The sequence below is a fragment of the Lontra canadensis genome, unplaced genomic scaffold (assembly GCF_010015895.1).
Source record: "Lontra canadensis isolate GAN:19392208 unplaced genomic scaffold, GSC_riverotter_1.0 scaffold88, whole genome shotgun sequence".
In the NCBI taxonomy this organism is placed as follows: domain Eukaryota; kingdom Metazoa; phylum Chordata; class Mammalia; order Carnivora; family Mustelidae; genus Lontra; species Lontra canadensis.
Genome location: NW_022631082.1, coordinates 1436009 through 1452470, shown reverse-complemented (window position 1 = coordinate 1452470; position 16462 = coordinate 1436009). Strand labels below are relative to the sequence as shown.

Here is a 16462-nt window from a genome sequence, read left to right as displayed (position 1 = left end):
GGCGGCGGCGGCGGCGGCGGCGGCAGGGCCCGAGCTCGGACGCGGCGGCCGCCTCCCCGCGGGCTCACCTGAGGCGGCGCGCGCGGCCCGGTCCGGAGCAGCGGCGCGCGCTCCCCCGCCCTCGGCGTCGCACCCCCAGGCCCCGCTCGGGCCGGGCCCCGCTCGGTCGCTGGCGGCCGAGCCCTCCGCGAGCGCCCCGGGCGGGGCTTATGAGGCCCCGCGCCAGCTCCGCCCTGGCTCCCATTGGGCCCCGAGCCCACGCCCGCGCGCCCATTGGCTGCCGCTGACAGCTCCGCCCCTCCCCTCCGCCGGGCCCATCAACATCGCACGGCCCGCCCCCCGCGCGCCTCGATTGGACGGGCGCGGGCGCAGGCCTCACGTCCCCATTGGCTGAGCGACCGGGACACGCCGGCGCCCACCCACGTGCCCGCTGACCGGCTCCGTTTTCATTGGAAGCGGCGCACGCCAGCCAAGACAGCCGCTACCAACCCGACGGCGGCTGGGCCTCGGATTGACAAGGGCGCCTCGGGGACCGCCCAACGACCGCACGGGAGCGAGTGAGCATTGGCTTATGGGGTGAGCCCGAGGCGCGGACTGGCTGAGGCGAATGCCAATCAGGGCTCGGGCCCCGCCCCGGTTATCAGACTGCAACTGAGTACGTGAGACCCAGCACAACATCAGCACCCGGCCCGGGAGGCACCGGAAAGGGGTTCGAGACCCGTGGCCGGAACTTGGACGCAGAGCGCCCCAGTTCTTTAAGTCCTGACGTGGGAAGCAGCTCCCGTGCACCCCGTTTTGCAAAACAGGAGAACGAAGAGCTGGAGAAATAAAAAGTCACGCGGCAAGCGTCCCTCCTCTGCCCCCCAAAAAGCCAAATTTATTTCCATCGCGATCAACCAAATTTGCAAAGCGGCAAGGCCCACCGGGTAGTTAGGTGCGCTCCCCCGAGTTCCCTAACACCAAGGTTCCAAGCTCACCTGGGCCCCACACCTCGCTGGAAACTGGATGGGCCTCAGTTTCCTCCGTGAGGTGGGTGTGATGGTAACACACAGGCACACGCTCAGCCGACCCCGCCGGCCCCTCCCCAAGAGATGTTTCGAGAATGAGTGGGACGCCGCACACACAGGGCTCACTGCTTGTGCAGTAGGCAACAGTGGGGTGCGTCGCGGGTAGCTCACGGGCAGTCGTGTGAGTTGGCAGCGGGGCGTTTCCCAGTGACATCTATGTCACCCACACTGTAACCCCCCTCAGGAGGTCAGGCACCCTGAACAACCCCCCCGGAGCTCACGTTTTCAGCGCCCAAGGTGTCGCTGTCTACATGCATCTACAGGGTACCAGCCAGGTAATTTGGGGCACGGGTCACTCCGCAGCACTTCCAACTGTGGAGCAGTTTAACAAGAGGGCGGTCTCCATGCAGTGCCCTGGAATGATCCCCTACACACTTTCCTGAGCAAGCTGCAGCATGGTCCAGAATTCGGTGTCTACTAACCTACCTTAGGGAGAAGACACACTGGGTCCCAGGCCGTGTGGTCTGCAAGAGCTCGCATCTAGGACAATGCACAGAGAAAGGTCACCCCGGCAGAGAGAAAAGGAAATCTCTGGAGAGAGGAGAGAGCCACACCAGGAGAAAACGTGGTCGGTGGGGACTTGAATCTGCTCAGGGAGATTGTTCTCATGGGACCATATTCATAGACTTCTCCTATAGTTAAAATTTAACTTCAAAAATGGGAAAGAGCATCTGCCCCCAAGGAACTCCCTAACCAGTGGGAAAGACAAATGTCCTTTGATCACGGTAACACAGTATCTGAGGTACAACAATGGAGGGTCCCCCCCCACCCCAAAAACACACACAGGTATCAACTTTCTTATTTTCTCTGGGGAGACTTCTTTTTTTTTTTTTAATGCCATCTCTTATGTAAAAATTGAACATTAACAATTGTAGAATCCAGACAGTGGCTGTTTATTTCAATTCAACTTTTCTGTTTGAAAGTTTGCATGATAGAATGTTAGGGAAGGGGTACCTGGGTGGCTCAGTAGGTTGAAGCCTCTGCTTTTGACTCCGGTCATGATCCCGGGGTTCTGGGATCGAGCCCCTCATCGAGTTCTCTGCTCAGCGGGGAGACTGCTTCCCTCTCTTTCTCTGCTTGCCTCTCTGCCTACTTGTGATCTCTGTCAAATAAATAAATAAAATTTTTAAAAAATAAAAATAAAATAAAAATTTTAAAAAAGAATGTTAGGGAAAAATATACAAGCGTTGCCATTTAATTAAAAAGGGTCCTATGGGAAGTAGAAAGGACACAGGATTTTCAAATGGGCAAACTCTCCGGAGGATAAATCATCTGGGTTTTCTCTAGGTCTTTGCAGACTGGTACAAATCTCATGAAAGGCTGGGACTGGGAGGGCTAGTAACCCTCCCTGAACAAGCCTTGAGCAGCCCAGGGCCGGCTCACTTTGTTTTTGAAGATTTTATTTATTTATTTTAAGGAGGGGCAGAGAAAGGGAGAGAATGAGCCAGGGAAGGGGCAGAGGGAGGAGAGAGAATTTGTCAAGCAGACTCCACACGGAGCAGGACGTGGGACTCACTCTCACCACCCTGAGAGCCAAAACCAAGAGTCTCACTCAACTCACCAAGCCACCTGGGCACCCAGGGCCAGCTCATTTCTAAGTGGTCACCACCTTCCCCATATGGGCAAGGTGCAGAGCCTCCCCTCCCCTCCCAGACAGGCCAGTCCGATGCATAGAGATGCTTGGAAAGGTAAACTCCTATGTGCTTTAAAAATGCATTTTTAGGGGCACCTGGGTGGCTCAATGGGTTAAAGCCTCTGCCTTCGGCTCAGGTCATGATCCCAGGGTCCTAGGATCGAGCCCTGATCCGGGGTCCTGGGATCGAGCCCTGCATCAGGCTCTCTGGAGCCCGCTTCCCTTCCTCTCTCTCTGCCTGCCTCTCTGCCTAATTGTGATCTCTGTCTGTCAAATAAATAAATAAAATCTTTAAAAAAATTAAAAAAAATAAAAATAAAAATGCATTTTTAGAAGTATACATAGAGGAGGAATTCTTTTATTTACTTACTTTTAAGTAGATTCCTCCCTGGGTATAAAGCCCGACTCTGGGCTTGAGCCCACGACCCTGAGATCAAGACCGGAGCTCAGATCAAGGGTCAGATGCTCAACCAACTGAGCCCCACAGGCGCCCGTGGAAGAGGAATCCTGACCGTCCATCTCACTCCAAGTACATATCCTAGCCATACATGTAGTAGGTTTCCCATTTTTTTTTATCTTTTTTTTCCCCCCCAATTTTTTTTATTTGACAGAGATCACAAGTAGGCAGAGAGGCAGGCAGGGGTTTGTGGGGGGAATCAGGCTCCCCAAGGAGCAGAGAGCCCGATGTGGGGCTCAATCCCAGGACTCTGGGATCATGACCTGAGCCGAAGGCAGAGGCTTTAATCCACTGAGCCACCCAGGCTCCCCAGCTGGGCGGGTTTAAAAAGGCAGTTAATCCAGGGGCACCTGGTGGGGGGCTCTGTCTGTTAAAAGGCTGCCTTCGGCTCCGGTCTTGATCTCAAGAGTCCTGGGATCGAGCCCCGCATCAGGCTCCCTGCTCAATAACAGAGTCTGCTTCTCCCACTCCTTCTGCTCCTGCTCTCCCTCTCAAATAAATAAATAATCTTTAAAAACAAACAGATGAAAAGGTGGTTAATCCATCTGATGGTATATTATTCAGCCTTTAAAAGGAGTAAAACATGGACACAGGGAGGGAACCAGACACAGGCCACACAGCGTGTGATTCCACGTGCACGAAATGTCCAGGGCAGGCTCATCCACGGAAAGGTAGGGGGCTTGAAGGGGCTGGGGTCTGGGGGAATGGCTGGGAGAGGACTGCTGATGGGGATGGGGTTTCTTTTCAGGGTGATGAGAAGGTTCTAGAACTGGAGGTGATGGTTGCACAACTCTGAATATACTAAAAACCAGTTAACTGAACGCTTTAAATGGGTGAACTTTAGGACCCCGTGAAGTATCTTTCAATAAAGCTGTTACATGACAATTAAAAAAAAAAAAACACCCTATCAGGAAAGAAACATGCCCTAACGTTGGGATGTTTTTCTGCATAGCAATGGCAAGAATGCCCTTCTGGGTTTTGCTCATTTTTAACAGTGACATTGTCCTTAACTCTCCAAATTAGAAAAACATCCAAAAAGCCCAGTCTCAACAAGCAACCCACCTCCGTGTGTTCCGTCCCCAGGTGAGGGCCTGCCTGGGGACATTGGTGGCATTTCCTCCGCTCATCATAGCTGGGCACCATTCCTGTTTTTATTTCCCATTTGCACTTGACATTTCCTTGAGATGGAATCGTCTACGGTACAACTGGGCCATTCAAGGGCACAACTCAAAGGACTTTGGTACATCCCCAGATGCGCACAGCCATCAGCAAACCTAGAACATTCTCATCCACCCCACGAAGCAGCCCCACCTGCACCCCGGGAGGCTTTCAAGGGCACAATTGACACATGTTAAAGGACCCAGAGAGGCAGAACTTTCTCCTTGCTGTGAACTCAGTCCTGCCCGATCGTTACTTCACCGGCAGTAAAAGGTGTGGGCAACAGGTTGATGTGAAAAATCATGTCCGCGAATGTAGCTGCTCCCTTCCCTGGAGCCCACCGTTAAACCGGCCTCCCCCTTGGCCTCCGAACTCTGCCCAAGCCAGCATTTCACATCGTCGGGACTCCCCCGCCCCCCAACACCCTTGGTGCCCACACGTCCCCTGGTTGCTGATTCAAGCCGATCTCGCAATGGAGACTGGGGGCTGTCTGTTTCCTCAAATGTTAAAAGTGGGGACAGTGCCACTCCCTTGGCGAGCATTAAGGGATCCCTGGCTCCAAGCTGGAAGGCTGGGTTTGGCCGTTGGCCGATAAAGGTCAACGCTGGACGCCTCCTGAGTGACACTTAGGGCTGCGGCATGACAGCATGTCTTCGACCTGTCCTGTCCTAAGTGGGCCTGATGCTGCCCTCGGGCAGGGGACAGAGCCACACCCGCGCCTGGTAGGCCCCAGGACGACTTGCGAACAGAAGACACAACCCGGTACATCTGTAAAAGGCATTTATTCTGAGAATCTAAAATCTGGACACAGAACATTGAACTTTTTAGAAAAAGCCTACACGGGATTTTGTCGTTTCTTCCTAACACATTAACAAACCTAATAACAAGGAGGAAAGAAAAACTTTTAAAACGGTATCACTCCGGTCTGCAGTTATGGGATTTAAAATATTCCTGTTCTATTGAGGTAAAAGCTGCAAACTTTGGTAAAGTTAGGAAAAAATAAAAATCAACAAATCATTCCCCCAAAAGTACAAAACCAAAAAAAGGAAAAAAAAAAAAAAAAAGAACAAAAAACAAAAAACACAACCAAACCCTAAGTTATAGCTTTCTTGGTACATATACAATAACTACAAAAAAATTTCATTCAAAAAAGTACTTAAAAAAATCCCCCTCTTAAAATTCTCGGTTGGTGAGCTGACCAGTCAGTTGAAAGGATCCACAGAAATCACCCCCCAAACACTCACCCAGAATCAGGAAGTACTGGCTAACCCCAGTTTGTAGAATCTGGCTGGCATTTTCAACAATTCAGTGCTAAAAGAGAGCCCCACGTTTACAACAAAAGAAAGACCCCAAGGCACTTGAACATGGCTTCGAATGTGTGCTTCCGTGGTGCCGCAGGCGGGCTGGCCCTTGGCCGCGCGCCCAGCCCGCGCAGAGCAGTCCGGGCCCCCCGGCCCCCTGCACACCCGGGCAGAGGGCTCTGCGTGCAGGGCCACAACACGGAAGCAGACTGGGAGGCATGGCTTCGGGACAGGCGTTCAAACCCGCCGGCCGGGGACCTCTCCTCTTCCTGGCGGGGGACGGCAGGGCCACTACCGGGCACCGCCGTTGCTGGCTTTTGGGTGGCAAAACGAAATCAGGGAGATGTGCTCATTTTCAGCTGCGGGGGCCAAAGCCACACACCTTGGAAAGACTGTTCCAGGCGGCCGGGAGCCTTCTTGCTCGGCGGTGGCGGGCACTTCTGGGAGCTTGGCGCTGGGGACACAAGCAGCCGTCGCGCCAAGGCAGTTTTCTAATTCCATCTTCAGAAAAAAATTCCATTTGTTTTTTTGCTGATAAACTGCAGGCTTGGTTTTTGTTTTTTTTTTTTTTTTAAAAACCCAAATAAAAACACTGAGAAGTCCAACTTTCTTTCTCTGAGCCACAATACAAACTCCTGAAAATTTATAGGTTCAAAAAGAAAAAACAAAACGAGACAACCAGGAAAACAAGGCTTTTTAAGGGAGTGGAGAAGAATCTACCTGTTTAAGTTAAGCCCACTAAGAACGAAATGGGGGGCGGAGACCCCTGTGACACGTTTTTTTTAAAAAAACTGCCGGCGAGAAGTGCTCGAGGATCATCGGCCGTTGCCGTAGCCGGGGAAGAGCTGGTTGAGGGCGGCCTGCAGCGGCTGGTTCACCTGCATGGCGTAGCTCCGGCCAAGGTCGTAGCGGCACGCCGGGCAGCTGAACACCTGGGCCCGGAAGGATCTGTCTAGGCAGTCCTGCAGGAGAGCGCGGGGTGAGAACGCAGTCACTGTCCCAGCCAGCCACCCATGTCCCTGGGCGCTGGCCGAGCGACAACCTCCGACCCCACGTCCCCCAGGGCACTGGGCAAGCGATGACCACTGACCCCACGTCCCCCAGGTGCGGGGCGAGTGATAGCCACCATCTCGGGAGACCAGAGGCCCCTCCCCCCCAGACCCTGGGTCTCACTTTTTTTTTTTTTTAAGATTTTTTATTTATTCATTTGACAGAGAGAGAGAGATCACAAGTAGGCAGGGAGGCAGGCAGAGAGAGAGGAGGAAGCAGGCCCTCCGAGGAGCAGAGAGCCCGACGCGGGGCTCGATCCCAGGACCCTGGGATCATGACCCGAGCTGAAGGCAGAGGCTTTAACCCACTGAGCCACCCAGGCGCCCCTGGGTCTCACTTTCTACTTCCAGGCTGGCCTCTCTGGGGCTCCTCACAGGCCCCAAGCGCATCCTGGCCTCCAGGCCTTGGCACACGTAGCTTGTGCCACCTAACAGGTTTGTCCTCTGGCTCTCGTATCACTCATGCTTCGGCTCAAGTCACCTCCTCGGAGGGCCCTTCCCGGATGACCCTGGAGTGTAAGAAGCAGCCTTCGCCCTACTTGTCTCCAAACGGCACCTTCCACCTTCTGGAATCGCCTTGTCCTAACAACGTCCTTATACGCAAAAGCCCAGATACCCCCGCCACTTACAGCAGGCTTGCCGACCCTGCCAGCAACGCGCACGGGACCCCACCACACACTACGTGCTCAATAAACCCATGCCGGTAACAAGATAGGATGAAAGGCGGGCAGGATCTCTGGCCCTGAGCCAGACTTCTGGGTTCACACGCCATCCTCAACCGTGTGACGGCTGGAGAAGCCAGCCAGGTGGGACTAGAGCTACGGGGCAGACAAGCCCTGGACAGCCAGCTTCCCACTCGCACAAACAGGGAAGGCGCCACCACTCGGCAGACACCAGGTAGGCAGGTGCCCACACCTCGAGAGCAGCATCAGGAAACAGGGTGAAGGTCAACGGTATGGAAAACCTGCCAAAGCCACAGCACACCCAACCACGGCGCACAGGTTGTGGCTCCTGCCCTCGTCTGCAGAGCTCAATTCCTTTCCCGACAGTCCGTAACCTTGATCCCGAGACTGAAGACCGTTCTTTCCACGCAACACAACTAAGGTTCAGGGCCACGTTCACAAATCGGGCTCTGGACTGCTGACACCCCAAGTGTCCATCTCCGCACCACAATGTTATTGGGCCTTCAAAAGAAAGGGAAGGGGCACGTGGGGGGCTCAGTCAGTTGAATGTCTCGACTCAGGTCCCAGCTCAGGTCTTGATCTCAGTTGTGAGTTCAAGCCCCATGCTGGGCTCCACACTGAGCATGGAGCCTACTTTAATAAGGGGGGGGGGATGGATCCTGACAGTGGCCACAACGTGAACACTGGGCTCAGTGACAGGAGTCAGACCCAGGACTCATCCCGCAGGACCCCACTCCCAGGAAGTCCCCAGAAAAGGCCCATTCTCAGAGAGGAGATGGTGGGAGCCGGGGCTGGGGCAAGGGGTGGGGAGTCTGTGCTTTGTGGGGACAGAGTCTCCATTTGGGGAGATGGAAAGTTCTAAAAACAAGTGGTCACAGGACAGGGTGAGTGTGCTTCACGCTGCTGAGCTGTGCACCTAGAGACACTTAAGATAGCAATTTTTACTTTGTGGGTATTTTACTACAATCAAGTAATTTTTTAGTAAAGTAAAAACAAAATCAGGTGCCGGGACACATAGGCCAAAGCTGTCTTCCTGTGACCGCTCAGGGGCTGAGGTTCTTGCGGTGACCAGGGACAGACACAAAGGCCAACAGCCCCTTCTTTTATGGCACCCGCGTGGGCTCTGCTGAGATGCTCAGTACCAGACTCCCCACAACCCACTCGGTTTCTGTGGCCTGACCCACCAGCCCCACCGTGGCAAGGCTGGAGACCAGACCACCGTGGCACAGAGGCTGGCCGGGAAGGAGTTGCCCCATTCCTCTACACTGAGGCAATGGAGGCTCAGAGGACCTGGGTGGCTTTTCCAAGGCCACAAAACCCCTGCTCAGGTCGCACAGGGCTTCTGTCCTGGGCCACGCAGTGGGGAGGCAGGGCCCGAGGACAGAAAAGGGAAAGGCCTGACCTGCCGCACTGGGGGATGCTCTTGGAGCCCCAGCCCTGGTGAGACAGCGGACACAGGAGCCTGGACCAGGATAACCCCAAGGCGAGAAAGGGGGCTGGCAGCTCAGAGAGGCAACGACAGTCCCTTCCACCCCAACTATCTGCATGCCCGCCCACAAGTTCCTCTGGACCGAGTCTAACTAGAAGACACCGCAAAAAAGCCATTTTCCCCGCTCACCAGCACACCAAGCTGCACAACTCTGCCTTCCAGGAATGCGGGGTGGGGTGGGGTGTCAGGAACCGCTGCGATTTTAGCAACTGGGGGTGCTCCTGGCACAGAGAGGGTGGGCCAGGGACGTTCCTCAGGACACCCCCGCAGAGCGCGACCCACCCCAGCATCAGCACGGCTGCAGAGGAGACCTCGCCCTCCCACCCCCCATGCCCCACCTCTCTTCCAGTCCAGCCCTCCTGACTGACAACCCTCCCGGCCCCACCTCCCAGCCCTCGTCTCCTACAGGCCCCCGCTGCTCCAATCTGCGTATCCGTCCAGGCTTCTGTGCATGCCATTCTGTCCCCCTGAGATGCCACCTCCTCTGGGAAGCCCTCCCACCCATTCCTCTAGAAGCCAAATACCTCAGACCTCTCCAGCCCAGCCCATGGCATGCTCAGTCAATATTTAGCACACCCAGACCTCAAGCTGGGACTGCCACCCACCCTCTCCCGTCCTGGACCCCCAGCCATCTAGGAGGCCGGGGGAGAACATTCTGGAGAAAGGACAACCAGAGAACACTCCTAAGGCAGGTAGTCTATGACCTGCTGGAGGGACAGGCAGAGGACCAACGTGGCTTACGGTCCCAGGGAGATGGGCAGGGTGAGGACAGTGTCGTCTGAGCACCACCGCCCACCCCGGCCCACGGCTGCCCCCGCACCTTGCACACGTTGTGCTGACACACGGTCGTGATGGGCCGGAACACGAGCTCCTGGCAGCAAATGCATTGGAACGCCTCCTCCACTTTACTCAGGAACTTCTGGAACTGGAGGAAAACGTGTGAGAGCGGACTGGACACCCCTGGGACAGTGTCAGACCTGGTGCCCCTCACCCCCACCAGGGGCCAGAAGCAGCTCTTGCCCATGTGAGGAAGAGGAACACAGCCCGGAGGAGCGAAGGCCAAGGCCCCGAGACAAGGTGACCGGGACCAAGAGCCCGGAGAGGACGTCAGAGGTAACAGGCCAACTCCAAGGGGACGCGTCTGTCCGGAGGGAGGCACAGAGAGCCCACTGCCACCAGGTATGGGCTGTGGCCAGAGGACACCAAGCTGGCAGCCACCCATCTAGGTCACGCATCATGCTCAAGGCAGGAGGATCCAGAAGAGACAGGCCTGGTTCAGCAGCTCAGAATGCTGAACACAGACAGACCTCCTGACCCAGCCATCCCACGCATGGGACTGTGCCTGAGGCGGGGAAGCTGCGATGTTCACCCGCCCCCCCACCCGCTGTGGGCTCAGCACCGCGGTCCCAGCAGGGGTGCATGCCAGCCTTTGGCCACTAGTGCCCACCCACAGGTGAATGGACACACCCAACGTGGTCTGCCCACATGCCAGAAGGTTACTCGGCCTTAAGGAGGAAGGGACCCTGACCCCTGCACGACGTGAGCGGGCCCCAAGGACAATGAGCTCAGGGAGAACGGCCAGACCCAGAAGGACCCATCCCGCAAGACCCCACTCCCAGGCGGGCCCCAGAGGAGTCCTGTCCACACAGATGGAGAGGAGAGGGTGGGAGCCAGGGGTGGCGCAGGGGGTGGGGAGTCCATGCTTCACGAGCACAGAGTCTCTGTGTGGGGAGATGGAAGTTCTGGAGACGGAGGATATGGGGTGGTCACAGGACAGGGCGAGTGTGCTTCCCGCCGCTGAGCTGTGCGCTTAGACATGGTGGCAATGGGGGATTCTTTCTATTTCACCACATAAACAATGATAAGGCGAGAGGATGTCCAGGCCAGGTAGGGGTGGGGGTGGCAGGCACTCACCGTCCCGTCTTTGAGTGACTTCAGGATCTCACTCCACAGCTTGGTGTTGCTCTGGTCCTCCTTGATGAGGCTGCTCTGCTGGGCAGTGAGGCTGTAGGGCTCTACCTTACTCTTCTTAGGTGTCCCTCCCGGGGACCCAGCACCAGCCCTGCCACCTGCAGGGACAGAACAGAGGAGGTGAGAATGGGCAGGTGGGCGGCCAGGCCCGCGCGCGGGGACGCTGCCCGCAGAGACACCCACCTCCGGACTTAGTCTTGCGCTTGCCCTTCCTGGGGGATGTGAAGGTCCCCTCCTCCTCCATCTCCTCCTCTTCCTCCTGGGCCTCTCTCTTGCTGTTCTCCTTCTCCTTCTCCTTCCTGGCCCGGGCTTCCAGGTAGCCTTCCGGGTACTGCAAGAGGAGGGAGTTGGTCGTGAGGACCACTGGGTGGGGGCTGTCCAGGAACCAGGGACGGTCTCATGCGGCCCCTTTCCTGCCCCCTCCCACGTGGACAGTCCCCCCCCCCCAGCCCACACTGGTGCCTCCGAGACTTGGACTCCTCCTCCTGACTCAGCCTCCAGGGAGCTCTGGGAAGTGAGCCTCTAATCACCCAACGTACCAAGGAGAAAAGGGCTAAGGCGCCCCGTGCACCTGACGGGGCAGAGGCAAAGCGGTGAACAGGGCAGGCACAGCACATGCTCGCCATCAGATCTGGCGACTAAGAGCTTCTAATCGTTATCCTCACTCGTTCGTTTAGACATAGGCAAGCTCTCCCACGAGAGGCCAGGCCGCAGCCCTCCCAGCCTCAGAGTTCCGCGGTAGCCCAGAAGCCGGCAGGGCTCGGAAGGGAATGGACCGTCATGGCTGGGCCTCCAGCGAATGGCATTTACAAAGACATGGCCCCAAGGCCTTGGCTCCCCTACCCAATTTTGAGGAGTCTGGGGCCCCCCCAGGGTCTAACAGGCATTACTTGAGGAGAACCCTGACTCTGAGGCACTTCCGATCACGGGGGATTTCTCCAGCATGTCATCTAGAAACTGTCCAGCATCTCCGGCAACACAAGCGTGACGTCACTAACACCCCCACCAGAGGCTGGCGGCTCCTGTCCCGCGGCTATTTTTCTCCCCTGTTCCTTAGCTTCTGAAATTCTCCATGGTGCAAACATCATGTGCAAGAGACAACTTCGTGACCCCAGGGGGAGGCGCTATCTGATTCTCAGTAGCAATTAAGATTCCTTAAATAGTCCCACCCTGAGTTACCAGCTGTGAAGAGACTCGCCGTAATGAACAGAAACACCATAATTATGGGGCAGAAAGGGCGCGCCGCACACCGGCTGCACCCTGGGAGCTCTAGCTGCTGCGAGGAGGTGAGCGAGGACTCCGGGGGAGCGTTCCTCCCCACATCCTGCCGGTTTTTTGGGTTTGCCCCTGTGTGCCTGGAGGCGGCATGAAGCCTAGCAAAAAGGAAGAACCCAGATGCCACACGGATGTCGCACAAACTCCTCCCAGAACACAGCTTTAACAAGGAGACCTGGCTCTCTACCCTCAAATTACGAATGCAAAGACACCACCACCAGCTGCCCACCGCCTAGGTCTACTGCGTGGGCGCAAGGGGCGACCGGCTCGGTGCCTGGAAATTCATTTAAGATCACAGGAAACCCGCGAGAGTTTTGGGCCAAGAAGGCAGGCTCCCACGGTCCCCAGTGATTGGCCAGGAAAACCAGGCTGTGAGCAGGACAGCGTGGGGCCTGGGCTGTGCGGCATGAGGCTCTGGATGGGCTGGGCCTGGGCGCACCTGCATGGTCAGCCCCAGCTTCTTGATCCGGTCCTTCCCTTCCTTCGTCCAGGGGCCAGGTTCAGTGTCATCCCTCCGCAGGAGATAGCGCCATACCAGGAAGCCGGACTTGCCCTTCTCTGGCCAGTACCGCACCACCTGTGGGGAAGCCCAGAGGTGGGCGGGGGCGGGGTTGGCAGGGGCTGGGCGGGGCCGGCAGGAGGGCGGGGCCGGCAGGAGGGCGGGGCCGGCAGGAGGGCGGGGCCGGCAGGAGGGCGGGGCCGGCAGGAGGGCGGCCATTCACCTTGTAGATGCCGTCGTACCGGTTGCCCTCGGCGGGGGCGTACTTGCTGTGCTTGCGACCTTTCACGTTGCGCACCACCCGCACCGGTTTCCCTGACCGCCAGTCCTTGGCCTCGGCCCCCTTGCGGTCGTTGATGGGGGCACTGCAGTTCAGAGCCAGCGCCCTGGGGGAACAGTCCCTGTGGGTTAGATCCCATCTCCAACCCCCCAGAGGAGAGCCTCTCATTCTCACCCCTAGAACCTGTGACTGTGACCTTCCTTGAAAAGTGGGTGACCGCAGATGCGGTCAAGCTCAGAGGAGATCAGGGGGCACTAGTGTGGCCCTAAAAGCGACAACTGGTGTCCTGCTAAGGAAGGGGTAGTGGAGGTGTAGGAACAGGGGGAGAAGGCCACGTGAAGGAAGCAAAGGCTGGAGGGGCACCGGCGACCACCGGTGGCCACCAGAAGCTGGAACCAGCAGGGAGGATCCCCCTCCAGAGGTCTCAGAGGGAGCACAGCCCTTCCCACCCCTCAAGTTCAGAGTTTGGGCTCCAGAACTATGTAAGGGTAAGTTCCACACTCCAGATGGAGGTGTGCGAACACGGGCAGGGCCATCCCACCGAGGGCCACGTTGGCCCCGGGACTGGCAGACCAGGGCTCAGGCTCAGCACCTCCTTCAGGACCACTCCAGAGCCTCGCCACTGCTTCAGTTTGTATCTTTGATAACCTGAGTTGAACTTAAGTTTTCATGGTCACTGGTGCTCTGCACTCTTCTTGTGAATGACCTGTATGTCCTTTGCTTTTCTTAAGTTTTTGTTATTGATTTGCAAAGCTCATTATATAGAAAAGCCATCATAGATCACGTTTGCAGCACACTCACCCGCAAATAGTCTTCTGCCTGTTCATTTTACATATGGGTTCTATTGATGCAATTTATAATATTTAAGTTATCAAATCTCCAGCTTTTCTTTTGGCGTCAGGATGCTTTTTGTGCTTACAAAGTCCTTCCCTATCCTGTGGTCTGGGGTCAGCAATCTCTGGCCGGCTGCTTCGTTTTGCAGATAAAGTTTTATTGGAACACGGCCATGCGCGTTCATTTATGTGGGCTTTGAGGCTGCTTTTGTGCTGTGATAGCAGAGTTGAGTGGTTACAACAGAGGCCAGGTGGCCCATAAAGCCGAATATATTTTCTGGCCTTTTAGGGAAAAAGTCCTCTTTAACACATCTGACGGACTCACAAGCCTTTAACAAACAGAAGGGAAGAAATGGATGTTGTCATCTCTACATTCCATCACATTCATAACAGGAATCTGAACTTCCTGACCATACACCCCAAAAAAGACCCAACCCTCTCCCCGTGTAGCTGCCGGAGGATGGGGCAAAAGCCTGCTAGCAAAGAAAGGAAACCGGTTTCTGCAAACCTGTTGGTGTTGGTGAGCTTCTGGTCACAAGACTGTTCTGCAGTCCGCTTGTTGCCAGAAAGATCTCGACCACCACTGCCCGTGTACGTGAAAGAGTTCCCGTGGTCCTGAAACAGACAAGGAGGCCAGGCTGAGCCCTCCAGACACAGGAGAGGAGAAACTCAGCCAAAAACTACCCTGCACACACCTATCGGGAGGACAACCCTCAAAGACACAGAATGAGGAGAACCTGGGCGTCCGTGTGCTAGCAGAAGGAGACCAAGCTAGTGCAGCCGCGACGGACCACGGTATCGAGGCACCTCAGAACATTAAAAACAAGTTACCGTCCGATCCAGCAGTCCCACTTCTGGGTCTATACCCACAAGAAGTGAAAACAGGACCCTGAAGAGATGTATGCACACCCATGTTCACAGTCACATTATTCACAAAAGCTAAGCGTGGAAATAACCCCACTGTCCACTGGGAGATGAAGGATACACATGGTACAGTCCATCTACACAATGGAACAAGATCCAGCCTTAGAAAAGAAGGGATCCTGACACCTGCCACGATGCAGAGGGACCCTGAGGACACTGGGCTCAGTGAGAGGAGCCAGACCCAGGACACATCCTGTAGGACCCCACTCCCAGAAGAGTCCCGTCCCCAGAGGCAGAGAGGAGACGGTGGGAGCCAGGGCTGGGGCAGAGGGTGGGGAGTCCGTGCCTCGTGGGGATGGAGTCTCTGTGTGGGGAGATGGAAAGTTCTGGAGATGGAGGGTAGGGGTGGCTGTACGACAATGGGAGTGTGCTTCATGCCGCTGAGCTGTGCACTCAGAAATACTTAAAAGAATAAATTTTGTGTATAAAATTTTAATTTTATACGTAATTTTTAAAAAATCTGGAACAGCTCCCCCCACACTCACCACATCATCCTCATATCCCCCAGCCAGAACCAAGGAATAAGCCCCATCGTTGCTCCGGCCATGGATGCCCGCCACGTGAGGTCGATGGACCCCCGACTCGCTGACCTGCGAAAACCACCAGGTGGTAAATGGCACCTTTGGGATTGGCTGTCACAGAGCAGCTCAACCCCACTCTTCCGGCTCTCACTTCCAAAGCCAGCGGCCTGACTTTTCTGCCGAAACCAATCACACCTGTTCCGAGAGCCCCTCCCCCAGAAACCCCAAGTCTGAGCCACACTGTGGAAGGAGCTGGCCTGAAGTCCAGCCCGGCCACCTGCCCCAGGGTGGTCCTCGCCCAGGCACAGGGGCTTCTGGGAGGCCAGTACCCGTGGGCCCGGCCCCAGAGCCCAGGAAGTCGGGGGGTACCTGGACTCTGAACCTCCACATGGTGCCCACAGGGATCCCCGGGATGGGTCCGTAGTGGTTGGACGGGACGATGGTGCACTCCTTGGTACGCCCCACGCACGCCATGCCCTGTCCATCCGGGACCAAAGGAAGAGCAGAGTGAGCGCGTGTGGGGCAGGGAAGGCAGTGGGAACGAGGGGCGCAGGGCGTGGGGCGGCCTCACCTTGCCCCAGTCCCGCTGCGAAGAGGATGTGGCTGACGCCATCTTCGCTTTCTTCTTGCTCTCTTTCAGCTTCTCACCCGCCAGCACCACCTCACTGGCGTCATTCCGACACTCGGGGCAGTACCTGTGACAGCAGGGACGTCACCTCCTATCCCTGCCTGCCCCCACCCCCCACGCCCAGCCATCCTGCGAGGTCCAGGGAAGGGAGAGCATTTCAGTCTAAATTCAGGAATATTAAGCAGGAACCCAGCCGCCCCCCGATCCCCAATCGGACGTTCTCAGTAGCCACGTGTGCCCTGAGAGGTGGTGCAGAGCGAGAACGTTCTGCTGGACGCCCAGACGCGCGTCCCTCTCCCCCAGGCATCTCACGGCGCTGCCCAACAATGAGGGTAAATCTCATCTGGGGATACCGGACACCCCCAGGAAAACTTGACGGGCAGCGAGGAGGAGCCCGTCCGCTCACCACTCGTCCTCCTTGGGGATGCTGCTGAGGGGCGGGCGCAGACAGTAAATGTGGAAAGCCATGTCACACTCATCGCACATGAGCTGCTTGTCGGGGTCCTGCTTGCCCCCGCACAGGTGACAGGCGCACACCCGGCAAGTCTTGTTCTCGTCGTCTTTGCAATGCTTGCAGGAGGGCCCGCTCTTCCCTGGACGAGGGAGGCGGGGCTCAGCTCTGGCGGGGCCGGGACGGGGAGCCCCCACCCCACACCCGACGTGGGAGTCGCGGAAAGACAGGATTGGAACTCAC

The 16462-nt window shown here is 56.6% G+C and overlaps 2 protein-coding genes across 7 annotated transcripts in view; both read right to left on the bottom strand.

Moving 5' to 3' along the window:
* KDM4B (lysine demethylase 4B) overlaps nt 1–163 on the bottom strand; it is a 130850-nt gene extending 130687 nt beyond the window's left edge. For all 3 annotated transcript variants that reach the window (XM_032883664.1, XM_032883665.1, XM_032883666.1), the window contains exon 1: nt 69–163. The gene's annotated coding sequence lies outside the window, so the exon portion shown is untranslated. The remainder of the gene's footprint in view (nt 1–68) is intronic.
* A 6239-nt stretch (nt 164–6402) lies between these two features.
* Nucleotides 6403–16462, bottom strand: part of UHRF1 (ubiquitin like with PHD and ring finger domains 1) — a 32204-nt gene continuing 22144 nt past the window's right edge. For all 4 annotated transcript variants that reach the window (XM_032883660.1, XM_032883659.1, XM_032883661.1 and 1 more), the window contains exons 7-17: nt 16175–16361; nt 15712–15835; nt 15510–15617; nt 15105–15209; nt 14204–14310; nt 12806–12968; nt 12523–12660; nt 10992–11139; nt 10752–10906; nt 9658–9762; nt 6403–6578 (exon numbers count right to left, since the gene is read on the bottom strand). In XM_032883660.1, coding sequence (XP_032739551.1) covers nt 6432–6578; nt 9658–9762; nt 10752–10906; nt 10992–11139; nt 12523–12660; nt 12806–12968; nt 14204–14310; nt 15105–15209; nt 15510–15617; nt 15712–15835; nt 16175–16361 — 1487 coding nt within the window. In that variant the 3' untranslated portion in view covers nt 6403–6431. The remainder of the gene's footprint in view (nt 6579–9657; nt 9763–10751; nt 10907–10991; nt 11140–12522; nt 12661–12805; nt 12969–14203; nt 14311–15104; nt 15210–15509; nt 15618–15711; nt 15836–16174; nt 16362–16462) is intronic.